The sequence below is a fragment of the Myodes glareolus genome, chromosome 18, assembly GCF_982192425.1.
Source record: "Myodes glareolus chromosome 18, mMyoGla1.1, whole genome shotgun sequence".
In the NCBI taxonomy this organism is placed as follows: Eukaryota; Metazoa; Chordata; class Mammalia; order Rodentia; family Cricetidae; genus Myodes; species Myodes glareolus.
In genome coordinates, this window is record NC_142043.1 from 68,829,418 (window position 1) to 68,846,092 (window position 16,675).

General features: G+C 42.6%; 1 protein-coding gene across 1 annotated transcript in view; it reads left to right on the forward strand.

The window, feature by feature from the left end:
- The window catches only part of LOC146890884 (HLA class II histocompatibility antigen, DO beta chain-like), a 295,550-nt gene extending 282,858 nt beyond the window's left edge, over nucleotides 1-12,692 (forward strand). Inside the window, exon 4 of the mRNA XM_087898440.1 lies at nucleotides 12,571-12,692. Coding sequence (XP_087754566.1) covers nucleotides 12,571-12,677 — 107 coding nt within the window. The 3' untranslated portion in view covers nucleotides 12,678-12,692. The remainder of the gene's footprint in view (nucleotides 1-12,570) is intronic.
- Nucleotides 12,693-16,675: the final 3,983 nt, after the last annotated feature.

Here is a 16,675-nt window from a genome sequence, read left to right on the forward strand (position 1 = left end):
GGAGGTGGGTCTGTCTTTCCACCATGTGGGTCTGTCTTTCCATCATGTGGGTCTGTCTCTCCAGTATGTGGGTCTGTCGTCTTTCCAGCTTGTGGGTCTGTCTTTCCAGCATGTGGGTTCTGCAACTGAACTCAGGTCATTGTGAATGGCAGTAAGTGCCTTTACTCCCTGAGCCATCTTGATTGTCCTCAATGTAGTTTTAGTCATCATTTCCCTGAGGGCTAAAAATCTCAACCTTAAAGAAAAACCTTAAAGTTAGCAGTTGAAGGCACAGGTTTCCCTGTGGCATATTCAAACATGCTTAGTTTTGGTTCATTAGTTGATAGGGGAGTTCAGCCAATCACATTCTGTTTTAGGGGCGTGCTGCCCTTAGGCTAAAGCTTGTCTATAAACTTAGCAAGTGCCTGGACGGATCATTTGGATTCTGGTGTAAGTTGTTGTAAGTCTTACTTCTGTTTATAAAAGCTGTATATTTTGTATTAAGATAGTCTGGGGGATTTTTCATTACCAATTGCCCTGTGGCATCATCTGGCGCCTGAACATGGGCCCTTTTTCTGCCCTCGTGGCGCAGGCCTAGCAGCCTGAGCGTGCACCTGGGGTCTGTTGGCAGCCCCATGGCCTTTACCCTGACTAGCCAGTTCCTAGCTAAAGCTTGCACTGGATCCCAGCTCCATTCAATAGAATTGGGGAGGGGACTTTCTGGCTTCTGCAAATGCCGCGGAACTTGGGCATGTGGCAGCTCTACCTCCATTTGGGCAGTATATTTCCTGCAACCCCGGCTGAGTTTGGCTTGCGCTGCTAGCCTGAAAGTAACCTCTGGATTTGAGTGTATATATATTTCAGAATCTTTCTGGGTCGGCGCCATTGCCACATGGATTCAGGTACGCCCCTGCCACTTACTGACAGGCAAGGGTCATTACAGGTAAGATTTTTCTTTTCAGTTGAAAACAAATAAATAAATACAATTTCTTTTGATTGAAAATGTCAGAAAATATTACTATCCAAAAGTTCAATGGCTTTTTTAATTGCGCCATGGAGGATATCCTCCATGAGGTTTCTGATATTCCTCTTACTTGGTTATTTCTGGGACTTGTTGCTTTTCTGGTATTTGGATATTTTATAAGGACGATGCAGTCCTTCCAGATTGAATCAGCAATGCTGAGGCAGAGATTAAAACCTTGAGGACAATCAGTCTGACACCAACCTCCTCAAAAAAGAGTTTGGAGTTTTCAAGGAAGAGACTAGATCAGAGTTTGGAGCTCTCAAGGAGGGGACAACCAAAATGACTTGTAACCTCCAGTCCATGACTGTAAGTGCTAAAACATTAGCTGAGAGGATTAAAACCATTGAATGTGAAAATTGGACTTTATCAAAAGGGTATGATAGATTGACAGGATTTCCATACAAGAAGGCACAGTACATGCCATGAGGATTATGTCCAAGGAGGATATCGTATCTCTAAGGGACAAGCTCCACATCTTAGAATTATCAATGAAGGCGATAGTGTCCAGGGAGGAAATGGTGTCTCTGACGGACAAGCTCCATGCCTTAGAATCGTTAATGAAGGCTTTGAAGCATAATACTGGACAGGAGATTCAGGATTTACAGAAGGCAATGGTGAGCAAATTTAATAAGATTGAGGAAATCATAGACTCTGATGAACAGGAGCAAAAGGTAGAAAGGCAACATTTACCTCTGAAAACTCTGAGTCTACACAGAGTTATACCTGCCTTTCCAGTAATAACATCAGAAAAGATAACTGGCTCCAGAAACCCTAAGGTCATTAAAGAACATACACGGGAGCCTATATGTATGAATTATCTGAAAGAATTTAAACAAACAATTGTGAATTATGGACTACATTCATCCTTTGTTAGAGAGATGTTAAAATCCTGGGCTCTCAGCAGCAGGGCTTCCTCTCAAGATTGGAACCAGCTCACGTCAGCTGTCCTTGAGAACGGACCTTTATGGCATTTCAAATGCCTATTCAAGCAAGAGGCCAGATGTTTACAACAACAAGAATCAGCGAAAGGAATTGAGGTTTCTCTAGATCAAATTCTAGGTGGAGGACTTTACTCTGATCCTCAGGAACAAGCTCTTTATGATGAAAACATTTTATCCATATGTGCCACAGCAGCTCTAAGGGCCTGGGACAGGGTTCAAGACTCAGGTCAGAGAGTAGAATCATATATCAGGGTAAAACAGGGTCAGAGAGAACCCTTTAGTGATTTTTTACAAAGACTAACTAAGGCTGTACAAATAGGGATACCTGATCCAGAAGCAAGAAATATAGTAATTGAGTTTTTGGCTTATGAGAATGCCAACATAGAATGCAAAAGGATCCTGGGGCCTTTAAAGATCAGATCAGCACCTTTGGATGAATAGGTATTACATACAATGAATGTTGATGCATTTAGTTATGGCAATGAAACATGGGAGCAAGAAGCAATTTCCAAAGGTAAAAGGAGACATCAGATTACAAAATGCTTTCATTGTGGCAAAATGGGACACATGAAAAGGGACTGCAGACAATGGAATTCCAGGAATAATGCCTCTTCTAGGAATAATAGGAATAGGAGGACTCAGCCTTCAGGTTTATGTAGGAGATGTGGAAAGGGCAGGCATTGGATGAATGAGTGTAGGTCAACAAGAGATAAACAGGGCAACTCGTTGCCATTGGGAAACGCAATGAGGGGCCTCGAGCAGGCCCCCATGGCAAATGTGGTCCAGTCATTTCTGATCACTGCAGAGAACATGCCTCTTCAGGGAAATTAGAATGCCCCATGTCTGCTGTTAAAAGCAATAACTGCCTGAAGGATGAGTTAAATGTGGTGAATGAATCAAAAAATCTAAGAGGACAAAGTAAACTCATATTCTGGCAGACTTCTATAAATGAACAAAGACCAAAGCTAAGAGTGTGTGTAAATGGCAAATTTATTACTGGCTTACTGGACACAGGTGCGGATGTAAGTATCATTGTTCCAGAATCTTGGCATCTGCATTGGCCTCTTCAGGAGGTAGATATTCAGTTCCTAGGAATTGGAACTCTATCTCAAGTAAGACAAAGCACGAGATGGGTCAATTGTATAGGTCCAGATAGACAAATAGGAAAACTAAGGCCATATGTAGCCAATATTGCAGTGAATTTATGGGGCCGTGACCTATTGCAGCAATGGAATACCCAAATTAACATTCCTGCTGCTTCTAGAGCCTATATTCCTGAGGAAAATATGCCAAGATATTACAGATGGTGGAAACTGGCCATTAGAACTATACAAGAACACAACACAGTTGATGGCCCTTCAGAGGTACCAACAGCCGTGCCTCTAAAATGGTTGACTGAGAAACCAATATGGACTAAACAATGGCCTTTAGCTGAGGAAAAGTTACAGGTTTTAGAACAGCTGGTACAAGAGCAATTAGATGCTGGACATATAGAAGAATCTACCAGCCCTTGGAATTCTCCTGTATTTGTTGTTAAGAAAAAATCTGGTAGATGGAAAATGGTGACAGATCTTAGAGCTATCAACAAGGTTATTCGACCAATGGGCACTCTGCAATCTGGAATTCCTCTGCCCTCCCTGTTACCAAAGGGATGGCCTCTTATTGTCATTGATCTGAAAGATTGTTTCTTCACTATACCTTTACAAGAAAAAGATAGAGAAAAGTTTGCCTTCACAGTGCCTACTTATAATAACTCTCAGCCTGCAAGAAGGTGCTAGTGGACTGTCCTCCCACAGGGAATGTTAAACTCTCCCACCCTGTGCCAATATTTTGTAAGTCAACCATTAAAAATTATACGCAAACAATTTCCTAAGTCCATAATATTCCACTATATGGATGATATCCCGATCTCTGATCAAAACAAAGATACCTTAGAAAGGTTGTTTGAAGAAATAAAAATAGTGTTACCTAAATGTGGATTGCAAATTGCTCCTGAAGAAATACAGAGGGGAGATTCTGTTAATTATTTAGGTTATAAAATAGGTTTACAAAGAATTAAGACACAAAAGGCACAAATCAGGAGAGACCAGTTACGAACTCTTAATGACTTTCAAAGATTATTAGGAGACATCTTCAGTCTAGGACTGGCTGTTGGGATAACACCTGATCTAATAATTCATTTAAACAAAACCTTGGATGGTGATAAAGATTTAAACAGCCCCAGAGAACTAACAGCTGAAGCAGAAAAAGAACTGACAATGGTTGAAAAAAAATTACAGGAGGCTCATGTGGACAGGGTAAATCCAAAGCTTAGTTGTATTCTCGCTATATTGCCTTCCAGAATTTCTCCTACAGGAATCTTGATGCAAAGAGATGATATTACTTTGGAATGGATCTTTTTGCCACACAAACCAAGTAAAAAATTAAAAACTTATGTGGAAAAAGTCTCTGAATTGAGTATAAAAGGATAATTGAGACTTCGTCAATTAGCAGGTATAGACCCAGCAGAAATTATAGTGCCTTTCACTGCTGATGAGATAAAAAAGTTGTGGGAAGACAATGAACCATGGCAAAGAGCTTGTGCTAATTTTTTGGGAAAAATCAATAACAATTACCCAAAAAGCAAGAGACTTAATTTTATAAAGAGGACTTCTTGGATCCTTCCTTGAAGTCTCCGTGATGCTCCAATAACCAGAGCCCATACATTTTATACTGATGCTAATAAATCAGGGAAAGCAGGTTACAAATCAGAAGAATTGAGTAAAGTGGAAAAAAGTTCTTATGATTTTGTCCAGAAGGCAGAATTATATGCCATTTTTATGGTGCTTAGGGATTTTAAAGAACTTCTTAATATAATTACTGACTCACAATATGCAGAAAGAGTTATCTTGCATATTGAAACTGCTGAATTTATACCTGATGATACAGAATTGACCTCATTGTTTATCCAGGTACAAGACATGATTAGGAATAGGCTTTGCCCTATGTATATAACACACATCTGATCCCATACAGGTCTTCCAGGTTCTCTAGTACAAGGTAATGCAGATATTGATCAATTATTAATTGGTAGTGTGCTGCAGGCATCTGCTCAGGGGTGTTTATCAAAAAAGAAGGGGGGGATTGATTGGGATAATAATATATTGGTATTTGTGAGTTATTGTTTTTAGAAAATTGTATTGGTGTTTATTTTTGTACATTGATATATTGAAAATTATATGTGAGTATGCTTCTACCTCTATTTGTATTAATATATATATACATATATTTACATTCCTACCTCTGATTAAGATATTTATGTACATTGTTTACACTTGCAGGTCATTGTCCTCACTCACTGCACAGTTGTTCATTCTCTTAGTCTTCAAGTTAGATAGATAGAAATCAATAATCATAAATGTTTATTATATCTATATTTAGGCTAATCAGGTTATTTAGGTGCATAGAGATCATACTTAGTATAGATAGTATAATCTTCAACCTCTTCGAAGAGCTGTGGAAAATGGCCTTTAATCTAACTCATAGTTCTATAGTAGTGAGACACAATCACTCCTGGCATCACCGCTCTACTCCCGAGAGAACGTTGAGCACCAAAGACACTCCACCTGGAGTTTGTCTTATTCCTGGCAGAACTGGCCTTTGGGCAAAGAAAAAGCCCATACCTCAAACACTGACAGAATTTCAAAATATTTGTAAATGGATAAAAGCAGGATTGTCTTATCTTGCCAAGACAGGGTGAGAGAGTCCTAAAAGGTTTCTTGCCTTTGAAAAATGGCATGTCAGTTCATCAGGCCTTAGCCAAAGTTGGTTAACTCAACATTGCATATGAGACTTTGGATGATTGCCCAGGTTTTCAGTTGTCTCTTTCATTCGTTGCACATTTTGGAAGTTTCCTGCTTGTACTTCCAGGCTGCTTGAGTAAAATTATTTTCTTTCTCAGATCTTTGATGAAGTTGAAGATTAGATAGTTGTAGTTACCATCTACATTATCTAGACTCCCTGAAATAAAATGTTTAGTAAAACTTTTGTTATATGTTTCTTGCTTAACATTGTTTGTTGTTTGTAACTTGATATTTACTATTTGCTTCTATTGCATATAGTTGTGTTTGGTTTGGTTCTGTCTTATTTTAGAAAAAAGGGAGAGATGATACGGGAGTTCAGCCAATCACATTCTGTTTTAGGGGCATGCCGCCCTTAGGCTAAAGCTTGCCTATAAACCTAGCAAGCACACTCCCACTAGCTCTCTTTCGCCTGGCTCTTGCGCCTGGACGGATTGTTTGGATTCTGGTGGAAGCTGTTGTAAGTCTTACTTCTGTTTATTAAAGCTGTATATTTTGTATTAAGATAGTCTGGGGATTTTTCATTACCAATCGCCCTGCGGCATCAATTAGTCCCTCTCTTTCCTCATCCAGGTTTCTACCAGCCCTTCCTTTCCTCTCCCCATCTTACATTCCATGCATTTGGTTAACCCCTTCACCCTCCTGCACCATGATCTTTACCCATGTGTTCATGGGTTCCATGCACTTCTTCTTTTGAACAGTGTCTTTTCAGGGTTGCAGGTGGGGGTACCACTAGTCTGGCACGTGAAAGTCCTGGGATTGATTCCCAGCACAACAAGCAAGTGTTCTTCTGAAAAGTCTCTTCATTTGCTGGTTGAGTTACTTGCTTTTTAGTGTGTGAAATTCTGAGATTGTTGCATGTTCTGGGTATTGAACTCATGTCAGGCAGACAGCCGGTCAAACATTCTCTCCCCTTCTGTCTGTCTCTCCTGTTCTGTTTCTTTGATTCTTAAGAAACTTTTTACTGTAATGCAACCCCACTTTTCAATTCTTTACTCCCACCCTCAGGTTACTGGAGTCTTTCCTGTTACTGCTCACACCTGGCTCTTGCAGTGTCTCCTGTGGCTGCATTTCCAACTCTTACATCAAAGTCTTTGGTCCATTCTGAGTTGAATTTTTAGTACAAGATGACAGGTAGGGAAGGCTTAGTAATATGAACAGAGAGAGGACACTCTCAGGAAAGCTTTGTCTGTTTATTTGGGACATCTAGAGAGCTCCCCATTCTGTCCTGTTCTCTGTGGGGACAGCATCCAGTCTCAAGTAATCAGTGTCTTGCACAGTGGGTGGCCTCCTGAGGTCACACAGCCTTCATGGATCCCCAGGAGGGAATGCGGAGTAGTCAGGGTTGGGGGGGGTAGAGACCTTCCTTATTCTGGTGAGCTAGGGACCAGCACCGGTGTGAGTCTGATGCCACCTGGTGGCTCTAGATAAAACTGGGTCATTCTGGGGGACTCGTATGAGTTTACTAAATATTCCCTGGTGCTTCCTGAATGCTATGGCTGCACTGGTGCCTGGCATACATATTCTCGCTTTATTCTCAAGATAACCTCATGAGGCAGGTGTGACTATCCCAACCCTGCAAATAAAAACACAAGTTTAGAAACTGTCACTAATCTGACAGGGTCTGACTCGGGCAAGTTGGACTTCGACATGGGAACAAAAGTCTTCAAACACTTGTGAACACTAATTCTCTCACTAGTCTCCTTTTAAAAACGTATAAATACACAACATTTTAATATAGTTGAAAATCCAGAAGACAAAGAGAAGAGCTTTACCCTGTCACTTCTTGGCTGCCCAGAAGATCCAGTTCTCAGTTTCAGGCTTGTCATTCTGGAAAGATTTATCCTACTTTAAGTGAATGTGCTGTCCTGGTTGGTTTTTGTTTACTTGATACAGTCAGGGTCATCTGGGAAGAGGGAACCTCAACTGAGAAAATGAAAGGTCACCAAACTGGCCTTGAGCAAGCTTGTGTATTTTCTTGATTGATTGATGACATATGTGGGAGGACCAGCTCACTGTGGGAGGTGCCACTACCCATGGGCAGGTGGTTCATCGTTATATAAATCAGGCAGAGGAAGCCACGGAGCAAGCCAGTAAGCAGTGCTTCTCTATGGCCTCTGCTTCAGTTCCTGCCTCCAGATTCCTGCCTTATTTTCCCTCAAAGATGGAAATGCAATGGAGATTTGTAAGCCAAATAACACTTTCCTACCCAAGTTGCCTTTGACCATGGTGGTAATGGCAGCAACAGAAAGCTGTGATGTATGTGTACACATTCCTGCCTCACATTTTCCAAATAGCAGCCCTCTAATCTGCTCTTCAGAAATTTACTTTTACACTGAAAGCTATAGCTATGAGAGATCCTAGCTTATGGACGTGCCTGTCAGTGATACAGTGCACGTGACGTTGGTGAACTCACACATGCTGCTTGAAAGTGGACTTTGGGAGTGAGGAGGCTCCTTCCCCTTCTCTTCCAAAATTTCTGCACTGGGTTAGGCTGACCTCCTAACTGACACAGGGAGAAAGGAAAACAACAAATAGCTAAGGGCACTAGACTCATTCCTTGAGAACAGCTGGAAGGCGAGCCATTTCTAGCCGAGGTTTCTGTTGTTTATCACACAATACAAGGATTGCCTGTGTGTCACATAGTACAGCTGTGCCTGCGGTGGGGCTGGGAAGTGAGGAGCTGACAGGGAGAGGAAGGAGTCTCCACCCTGGGCTTTTGTGATCCAACTTCCAACTGACTGCCTCAGCTTCTTCAGTTTCTGCTGAGCAATTGTAAGCATCAGGTTGATGTCATCTCTGTCTTGCTCTTTGATGTTTGCTCTCCAGAGGGACACTCCACTAGGACTCTCCCCACTAAGAGGAATGCCGATGGCTGTTTCAATGCACTTCCCCAGCTGATTTTCATTGGGAACCTTTTGTTGTGTTCCCTTCACTTGCTCTCAGTTGTCAAAGCTAGTCCTCTCTGCTGGGTGTTCTGAGCACCCGACGGATGGTGTTTTGCTATTATCTACCATTTCTCCCTGCTACTGGCTATTTATTCTATTTATTTTGCTTTCTATATATTTATTAAACTCACTTATTTGGAAATGAAAAGCACAGCTATTGTAGATCAGTCTCTGGACCATACAGAGCAAGTGGGTGACTGGGTGATATTTTATAAAATTTGCCATTGTCCACAATGCCTTGTTTAGGTGCTAAAATGCATGTATACAAACATATCAATAGGATAAAATTCCTTGCATAATATACACACCATTAAATTACTTGGTTGGGTGTACTGGCCAGTTTTTTCTTTTTTCTTTTGTGTGTGTGTGTGTGTATGAACATACAAGTGAGAGCCTGTCTGTCAGCTTGACACAGCTGAGGTCATCTAGGAAGAGGGAACCTCAATTAAGAAAATGCTCCCATTAGATTGGCCTAAGCAAGTCTGTAGGACATTTTTTTTAACTTGGTAATTGATGTGGAAAGGCCAGTCCACTGTGGGTAGGGCCATCTCTGGGCTGGTGGTCCTGGGTTCTATAAGAAAGCAGGGTGAGCAAGCAGAGATCCTCCTTTGCCTCTGCCTCAGCTCCTGCCTCCAGACTCCTCCCTGAGTTCCCCCCAATTTCCCTCCGTGATGGACCATAAGCTGTGGGTGAAATAAGGCCTTTCCTCCTCAAGAGGCTGTGTCCCTGGTGCTCACCACAGCCACAGAAAGTGACTGAGGCGGCAGAGGTGGATTAGGTTACACTCCTCTCCCCATGCGGTTTTCAGCACAGTATTAGAACCATTTAAATTTTTATCAATCATCATTGATGATGATGATTATGATTATGATTATTTTGAGACCAGGACTCACTCTGTAGCTCAGGCTGGCACGGCACCAATGGACTAGTAGTCTGCCAGCCAGTGTGTTCTATAGAATCCCATCCTGATATCTTGCTGACTTGGCTCCCCAATGCTTCCTTATACTCTGTTCTTATGAATGTATTTGCATTGTTTTGTTCCTTTGAGGATTCTGTCTCCCTGTCTGTCCTGTCTCAGTCTCCTCCCTCCTCTCCTTGCTTGCCATACAAGACATAGTACAATCTGTCTCCTGTTTTGTGATAAGCCCGCCACTGACTCCCTTTAAGCCACATCCACAACACTGTCTACATCTTCTCAGTTCATCTGTTCATGTCAGCCACCCTACAGGAAGGGAGACCTCTAGGTTACAATAGTCCGGGGACCCTGTAATGAGGACACAGGATGCACAATAGACAGCCTGCTTTGTTCTAGGACCTCACACTCTTTAGACTTCTTCCCTTCTGACTTAAACCGCGGACACTGACCTCCAGGTAACCAGCTCTTGGCTCTCACAATGCAACTTCATCAAAGTGTTCTGCCTAGCAACAAATGATGCAAAAGTCTCCAATCCTGATTGGTTAACAGTCTGAAGATGGTCCCAGTCTTGGGGAGGCTGGAGAGTTACCTATAGTTTGTAATTTTCTTTCAGTTGTGTGGAAGACAGCCCCATTCTAAAGAGGCTCATCAGTCTCCTTGTTTCTGGGTGTGTTTGTTGGAATAGGTGTGGGGGTTCCTCTCCCCCATAGATCGGAGTCTCAGAATAGAGTGGCTCTGACTGAAAGAGCAGCTGTCCTCCCGCTGACCAGGAAGCCCTCACACCCTCCTCACCATAAACAGTGAGCTGCCTGGAAAGGGATTCTGGTACCTGAGTCACAGACGCCAGGGGTTGTAGGAAGGAAGGAGACCTTTATCCTTATTGGGTTCCTTATGCATCAATATCAGACCCTAGAACCATGGAAGTTGGAGTCTGAGAACCGTTGAGTCTCCTAAATAAGAGTCCACGCTGTTCTGACTTTCTGTTTATCTGGGGAACTGGAGAAAACTTCTTCTGTCCTCTATTAAACCCCACGTAAGTGTCCAGCTTTGTACTGACAGTTCTGAGGTGTAAGAGCAGTCAGACAAGTTGAATATGTTAATTATCTTTGGCCTTAGGTTACTGTGTTTAATTTGTTTTTTAGCCTGGGAGGCAGGCTATGCAAACACAAACATTATTGGACCATGAAAATGCGGGGTTATGAGCAGAAAACAGGATGTGATGTGCTAAGAAAAGATTTCCCTTTAATGTCAGGGTTTGAGCACCTAAATACGGAAGAGGAACAAACTTTGGGAGAGGGAGCATCATTTTTCTCTGCGAACAAAAGCATTATATGAGTTCATCATTTCTATTTGACAAATGAAAAATAAGGCAGCATAAAGTTGTTCTGTTTTTTGCTTGCTTGCTTGTTTGTTTCTTAGACCAGTGTTCTCTGTGTAACAGCTATGACTGTACTGGAACTTTCTGTAGATCAGGCTGGCACCAAACTCACAGAGATCCTCCTCCCTCCACCTCCAAAGTGCTAGGATTAAAGGCATTTGTCACCACTACACAGTTTCAGCATAGATTTTTAAAGGATGAAAAACCCACATATTTTTTTCTTCTTTGACTTGTACAAGGGACTGGAGAACGGGAGAAATGCTGAGGGACTGGAGGATGGCAGGTCACCTGGACTCAGTGACCAAGACAGAGGAGTCTGGTTGGCCATTCAGGTCATTCTCGGAGGAGACTGGGCCTCCCTGGAGGAGGTTGCTGAGATTAGCAGTGGGCAGACCACAGATCAAGCACAATAGCTGTTATCCTTGGCGCCGTAGCTCAGAGCCGATTTGTGGAGCTCTCCTGTGACCTGCCTGCTGTAGCATTCTCGAGTGTGCAGAACTAAGTCACAGCGCACCTTTCTCTTCTGATACTGCCTCTTTCTCTTCTTTCCTCTCAATGGATATCATTCCAAGTGTGTTTTCAACTTGAGTGTTGTGTTCAGAAATGTAAAATGTGTCCAAGATGACTCAGTTGGTAAACTGCATGCTGCCAGCCCTGACAACCGGAGTCCAATCCCCAGGACCCACATGTTGGACAGGGGAGGACTCACTGCTGAGAATTGTTTTCCCTGCAGATTTCACATTTTTAATAAATATCATTGAACATTGATGACATTTGGTGTTTCCATCTCTTAACATTATGCTTTTGAGCATGGTGCAGTTAAAATGACCGTCAAATCTGCACCCTCTGACTTGATGTAACAGTATAGACTTTTCCAGAGCTCCATTGATCCTGAGATTGATCCCCAGGAGTTCTGGTGCCTACTTGTAGTCCCAGGACCAGGGAGGTGGGGGCAGGCAGACTCTGGAGCTCATGGGCTCCCAGCCTAGCCTGCTTAGTGAGTCCCAGGCCAATGAGGGACCCAGTGCAAAAACAACTACAGCAGCATCAGCAAAGGTGGATGGAGCTGAGGATGAGACCTGAAGCTGACCTCTGGTCCATGCACTCTCTCTCTCTCTCTCTCTCTCATACACACACACACACACACACACACACACACACACACACACAGAGAGAGAGAGAGAGAGAGAGAGAGAGAGAGAGAGAGAGAATCAGTGACGGATGGGAAGCAACTCCATTTTTAGACTTAACTCTTCCCTGTGCAGTAATATGGTCCAGTATAGACTTTGGGGTTTTAAGAAATTGTGTTCAGCTGAGCAGTGGTGGTGCATGCCTTAATCCCAGCACACAGGAGGCAAAAGCAGGAGGATCTATGAGTTTGAGGCCAGCCTGGTCTACAGAGTGTATTCTAGGATAGCCAGGGCTACACAGAGAAGCCCTGTCTCAAAAAGCAAATCAAAACAGCAATAATAGTAAAAAAAAGAAGTTTCATCCAGTATTGGGAACATTGAACATTGCCTTGACTTTAAATCTTGTTTCCCACAGTGGCTCAGTCTGAATATTCATGGAGAAAGATACTGAGTGGAGGTGCAGCGTTCCTGCTTGGGCTAATTGTCTTCCTTGTGGGGGTTGTTATCCACCTCAATGCTTAGAAAGGTAATGTACCTCTGAGGAGCACCTTCCTGTCTGTCCTGTGGCGTCTCCAACTCTCGTTTTTTTGCTGTAAAGACCGGAGTGAGGAAAGGCTGGCTGTGCTCAGGCAGCACTGTGAAAGTATTTTCTAAAGCCAGGTGAGTCTAGGGGTAAGTAGAGAGGAGTTCTGGCATTGTACCCCTCCCCCCAGGTGCAGAGATGATTGCTTGTTATTGCTTGCCCCCCAATCCCATTTGATCCTCACTGGTGATCTCATTCTTTCTTTCCAGCGTCTGTGGAGACCCTGTCAGGTGATGAGGTAAGTGCTCCTGTTCCTTGTCTTTGGCTGGCAGATCATTGCCTGGTTCTCTGGCCAGAGTGAGACATCATGGAGTGAAGGAGGCAGAGGTGCCTCTGACTGGGTGGTTGTCTCCTGAGTCTCTGGAATGGGAGGGTGGGAAGCCCCTGGCAACCTTCCATTGTTTCTACAGGTCTCAAGAGCTTCTTCATCCAATCCCCAGTGGGATCCTAATGGAAATTTCTCTCTCAGAGCCTGAAGGAGTGTCAAAATCCAGGACACTGGGGTGGGTAAAGAACCCTGGCTCTAGAGTCATGAGATGCGGTGTGTATTGTCCCCTTTGGTCCTTCTCCCGCCTGTCTGTACTCAGCCGTCCCCATTTCCAGGACATTGTCCAGAGATTCCCTTAGGATCTAATTCATTCTGGTCCTGAGATGTTTTAGTCTCTATGGTCTGACCCTGACCCTGTGAGTGGGGACCCCAGTCTTTCTGTCTTCCAACCATAGTTTCCAGTCTTCCAGACAGTCACTTTCAAATCCTTTGCATTGTAAAATAAAACTGGCACAGAAAATCATAATTAATGTATAATACAATCAATTATTTAAGGCAAAAGTCTTGTAATCACCATCTCAGCAAGACACAGACCTTGACATTCTCTGCAGAAGTCATTGTGTACCTCAGCCAATAAACCCCTGCAGGCCCACACTATACCCCTTGGGTTATCTAACAGCCTCTTCAGCCCAGTGTACACTTCTGAGCACTACACTCCATTTTCTCTTAGACTTCCAGATGTTTTGTTTCATCCTTTCTTTCTGTTAGGATTAAATTTGTTGAGAAGCCTGAGTTACCTATGGTGAAGAGTTTCTCACACTTGGAGCTTTTGGCCTGCACACTCATGGCCCCATCTGACACACCCTTTGCCCTTTATGTTTTCTGTAAGTCAGCACCTGATGCAGAGGCAGGGATCAGACTCTGGTTTTGTTCTTTTGGCTTCTATAGGAGGCAATGTCTTTATCTGGAGTCACATTTTATCTCATTTCTCTTTACATGATGTTACCATAACCATTGATGCTAATTGCCCAGGTCTGTTAATTTATCAGGGATTGCTACATTGTGATAGTTCAATTTAGGCTTCTTCATTTTTTTATTGTGCATTCTAATGAGGGAGGACATTCTGCTCCTTCAGCCAATATCCTTTAAGATAACAGCCCACTTGGGCGTGGTCTCTTATAGTTTTTTTTTTTTTAAAGTGGGAACCATGTGCCTGCTCTCTGCCTGCTCTCTTGCTTTCAGCTCCCAGACTCTGTTTACTGTTTGCACTCAGAGGACTATTGTTTAGGATGGTGATCTGTAAGTTTTCCCCTTAAATAAATAACCCTTTTATTATCCTAATTCTGAACTGGTGTGGGATTGTTTTTATGGCACCAATTGGCACCCAACATTTTGTTTTAGAATCCCACGGGCTCTGCTGCCCGCCGCCAGCTTGGAGGGCGCCCATCTGTGAGCCCTCCTTCAGCAGGCCATGGCCTGTGCATGGATCCAGCAGTTCAATATAGAATCTTGCACAGCAGCCTTTCTTGCTACGGATCAGACACAGTTCTTTATATTTTCTCTTTACACACCTCTGATTGGATTCAAGTTCCCACACACCCTACTGTTTGCCTCCTGCCAGGGCACACCACAGAATTTGGGTGAGACCGGCTTCCCTGGTCTGAGCCAGCTGTTCCACTTCTTTCTAATGATTTGTTTGCATTTGCCTATACCACTGCTCTAAAGATATCTGCAGAGCACACACTTGCAATTTATCTTTCAGTATTTTACTCTGGCACGAGTGAATTCACATGCACTGCTACACCCTGCTGGGTTAGTTTTGTAGGTGGCCTGCAACACCTACTGGCAGGTTATGGTTATTGCACCTAATCCAGCTAATTAAACCATAGGTAATATTTAATATCCTAACTATAGATCATAAGTTGCTAATTTAAAAGGACAATATGTCAGACATTCTAACTGTCCAAGATTTCAATAGCCTCTTTACTAACACCATGTGTGAGTTTTTACAAGACTTATATGATGCCCCTTCTACATTACTATTTTTTGCTTCTGGGGATTAGTCTTGTACTCAATATTTTTTTTTGTAAAAATATGGGTTGACAATAGGGCTAAGAATGAGACATGTTTAGAAATGGTATAGTCTTTTCAGACTGAAATCACACTTCTCAGGAAAGAGGTTGGAAATCTGAAGAAGGATTGGTTAATTTCACTAAGAAAACTTGGACAACTGAGATACTTTTGGAAATGGTACAGACTGATAATAATTTATTTAAAGAAAAATTCAGCACTCTGGAGAAGAAAACAGCCAATTTGGTACATAAAACCCAATCAATGACAATGGGTGCTGGAACATTATTTGAGAGAATCTGTACTGTTGAGGTATTAATTAGACTCTTTCAAAGGGGTATGACAGATTGATTGATAGAATGTCTCTCCAGGAAGGTAATATGCAGCCTATTATGCCCAAGGATGAGACATTATCTCTACTGGACAGACTTCATACCTCAATGAAGGCATTAGAGTAGAACACTGTACAGGAGATTCAGATGTTACAAAAGGTAGTGGTAAACAGATTTGAAAAGATTGATGAAATTATAGAATTTGATGACCAGGAACAAAAGATAAAAGGCAAAATATAACCTTGTCAGTATGTAAAAATCTCCGGGATAGCTTCTGCAGAGTTCTACCTGCCTTTCCAGAAGTAACATCAGAAAAAGTATCTGGCTCCAAGTCCTAAGGTTGTCAAGGAATATACATGGGAGCTCATATGTATTACTGATCTAAAAAGAAATAAAACAAGCGGTTGTAGCTTATGGACTACATTTGTCCTTTGTTAGGAAAATGGTCAAAACATGGGCTTTCAGTAGCAAAGCCATGGCTCAAGATTGGGCTCAGTTAGTCTCAGCAGTCTTAGAAAGTGGACCATGATTGCTCTAGAGGTGCTTTTTAAAAGAGGAAGTGAGAATTTTAGAGCAAAAGAAAAAGAAAAAGGACTTGAGATTTCCCTAGATCAAATTCTAGGTGAAGGACTTTACTCTGATCCTCAGGATCAAGCTGTTTATGATGACCACACCTTGTCCCTATGTACCACAGCAGCTTTAAGGCTTGGGACAGGATTCAGGAAGCAGGAAACAGAGTCGAATCATATCATAGGGTTAAACAGGGTCAGAGAGACTCTTTTAGTGACTTTTTGCAAAGACTAACTAGGGTTATACAAATAGGGGTAACTGATCCAGCAGCTAGATGCATAATAATTGAATCTTTGGCTTATGAGAATGCCAACATTGAGTGAAAATGGATCCTTGGGCCTTTAAAGATCAGTTCAGCACCCATTGATAAATGGGTCTTGCATATAATGACTGTCAAGACACTTGACTATGGTACTGAAGCATGGATAGGAAAAGAAATTTCCAATGGTAAGAGAAGACATCAGAATACCAAATGTTTTAATTGTGGTAGAATGGGACATCTGAGAAGGGATTGTAGACAATGGTCTCCTAGGATTAATGCCTCCTCTGGGAATAGCAGAGATAGGAGGACTCAGCCTTCAGATATATGTAGGAGGTGTGGCAAAGGAAGACAGTGGACCAACAAATGTAGGTCAATGAAAGATAGACAAGGCAATCCGATACCATCGGGAAGTGCTGTGGGGGGCCTCTCACAGTC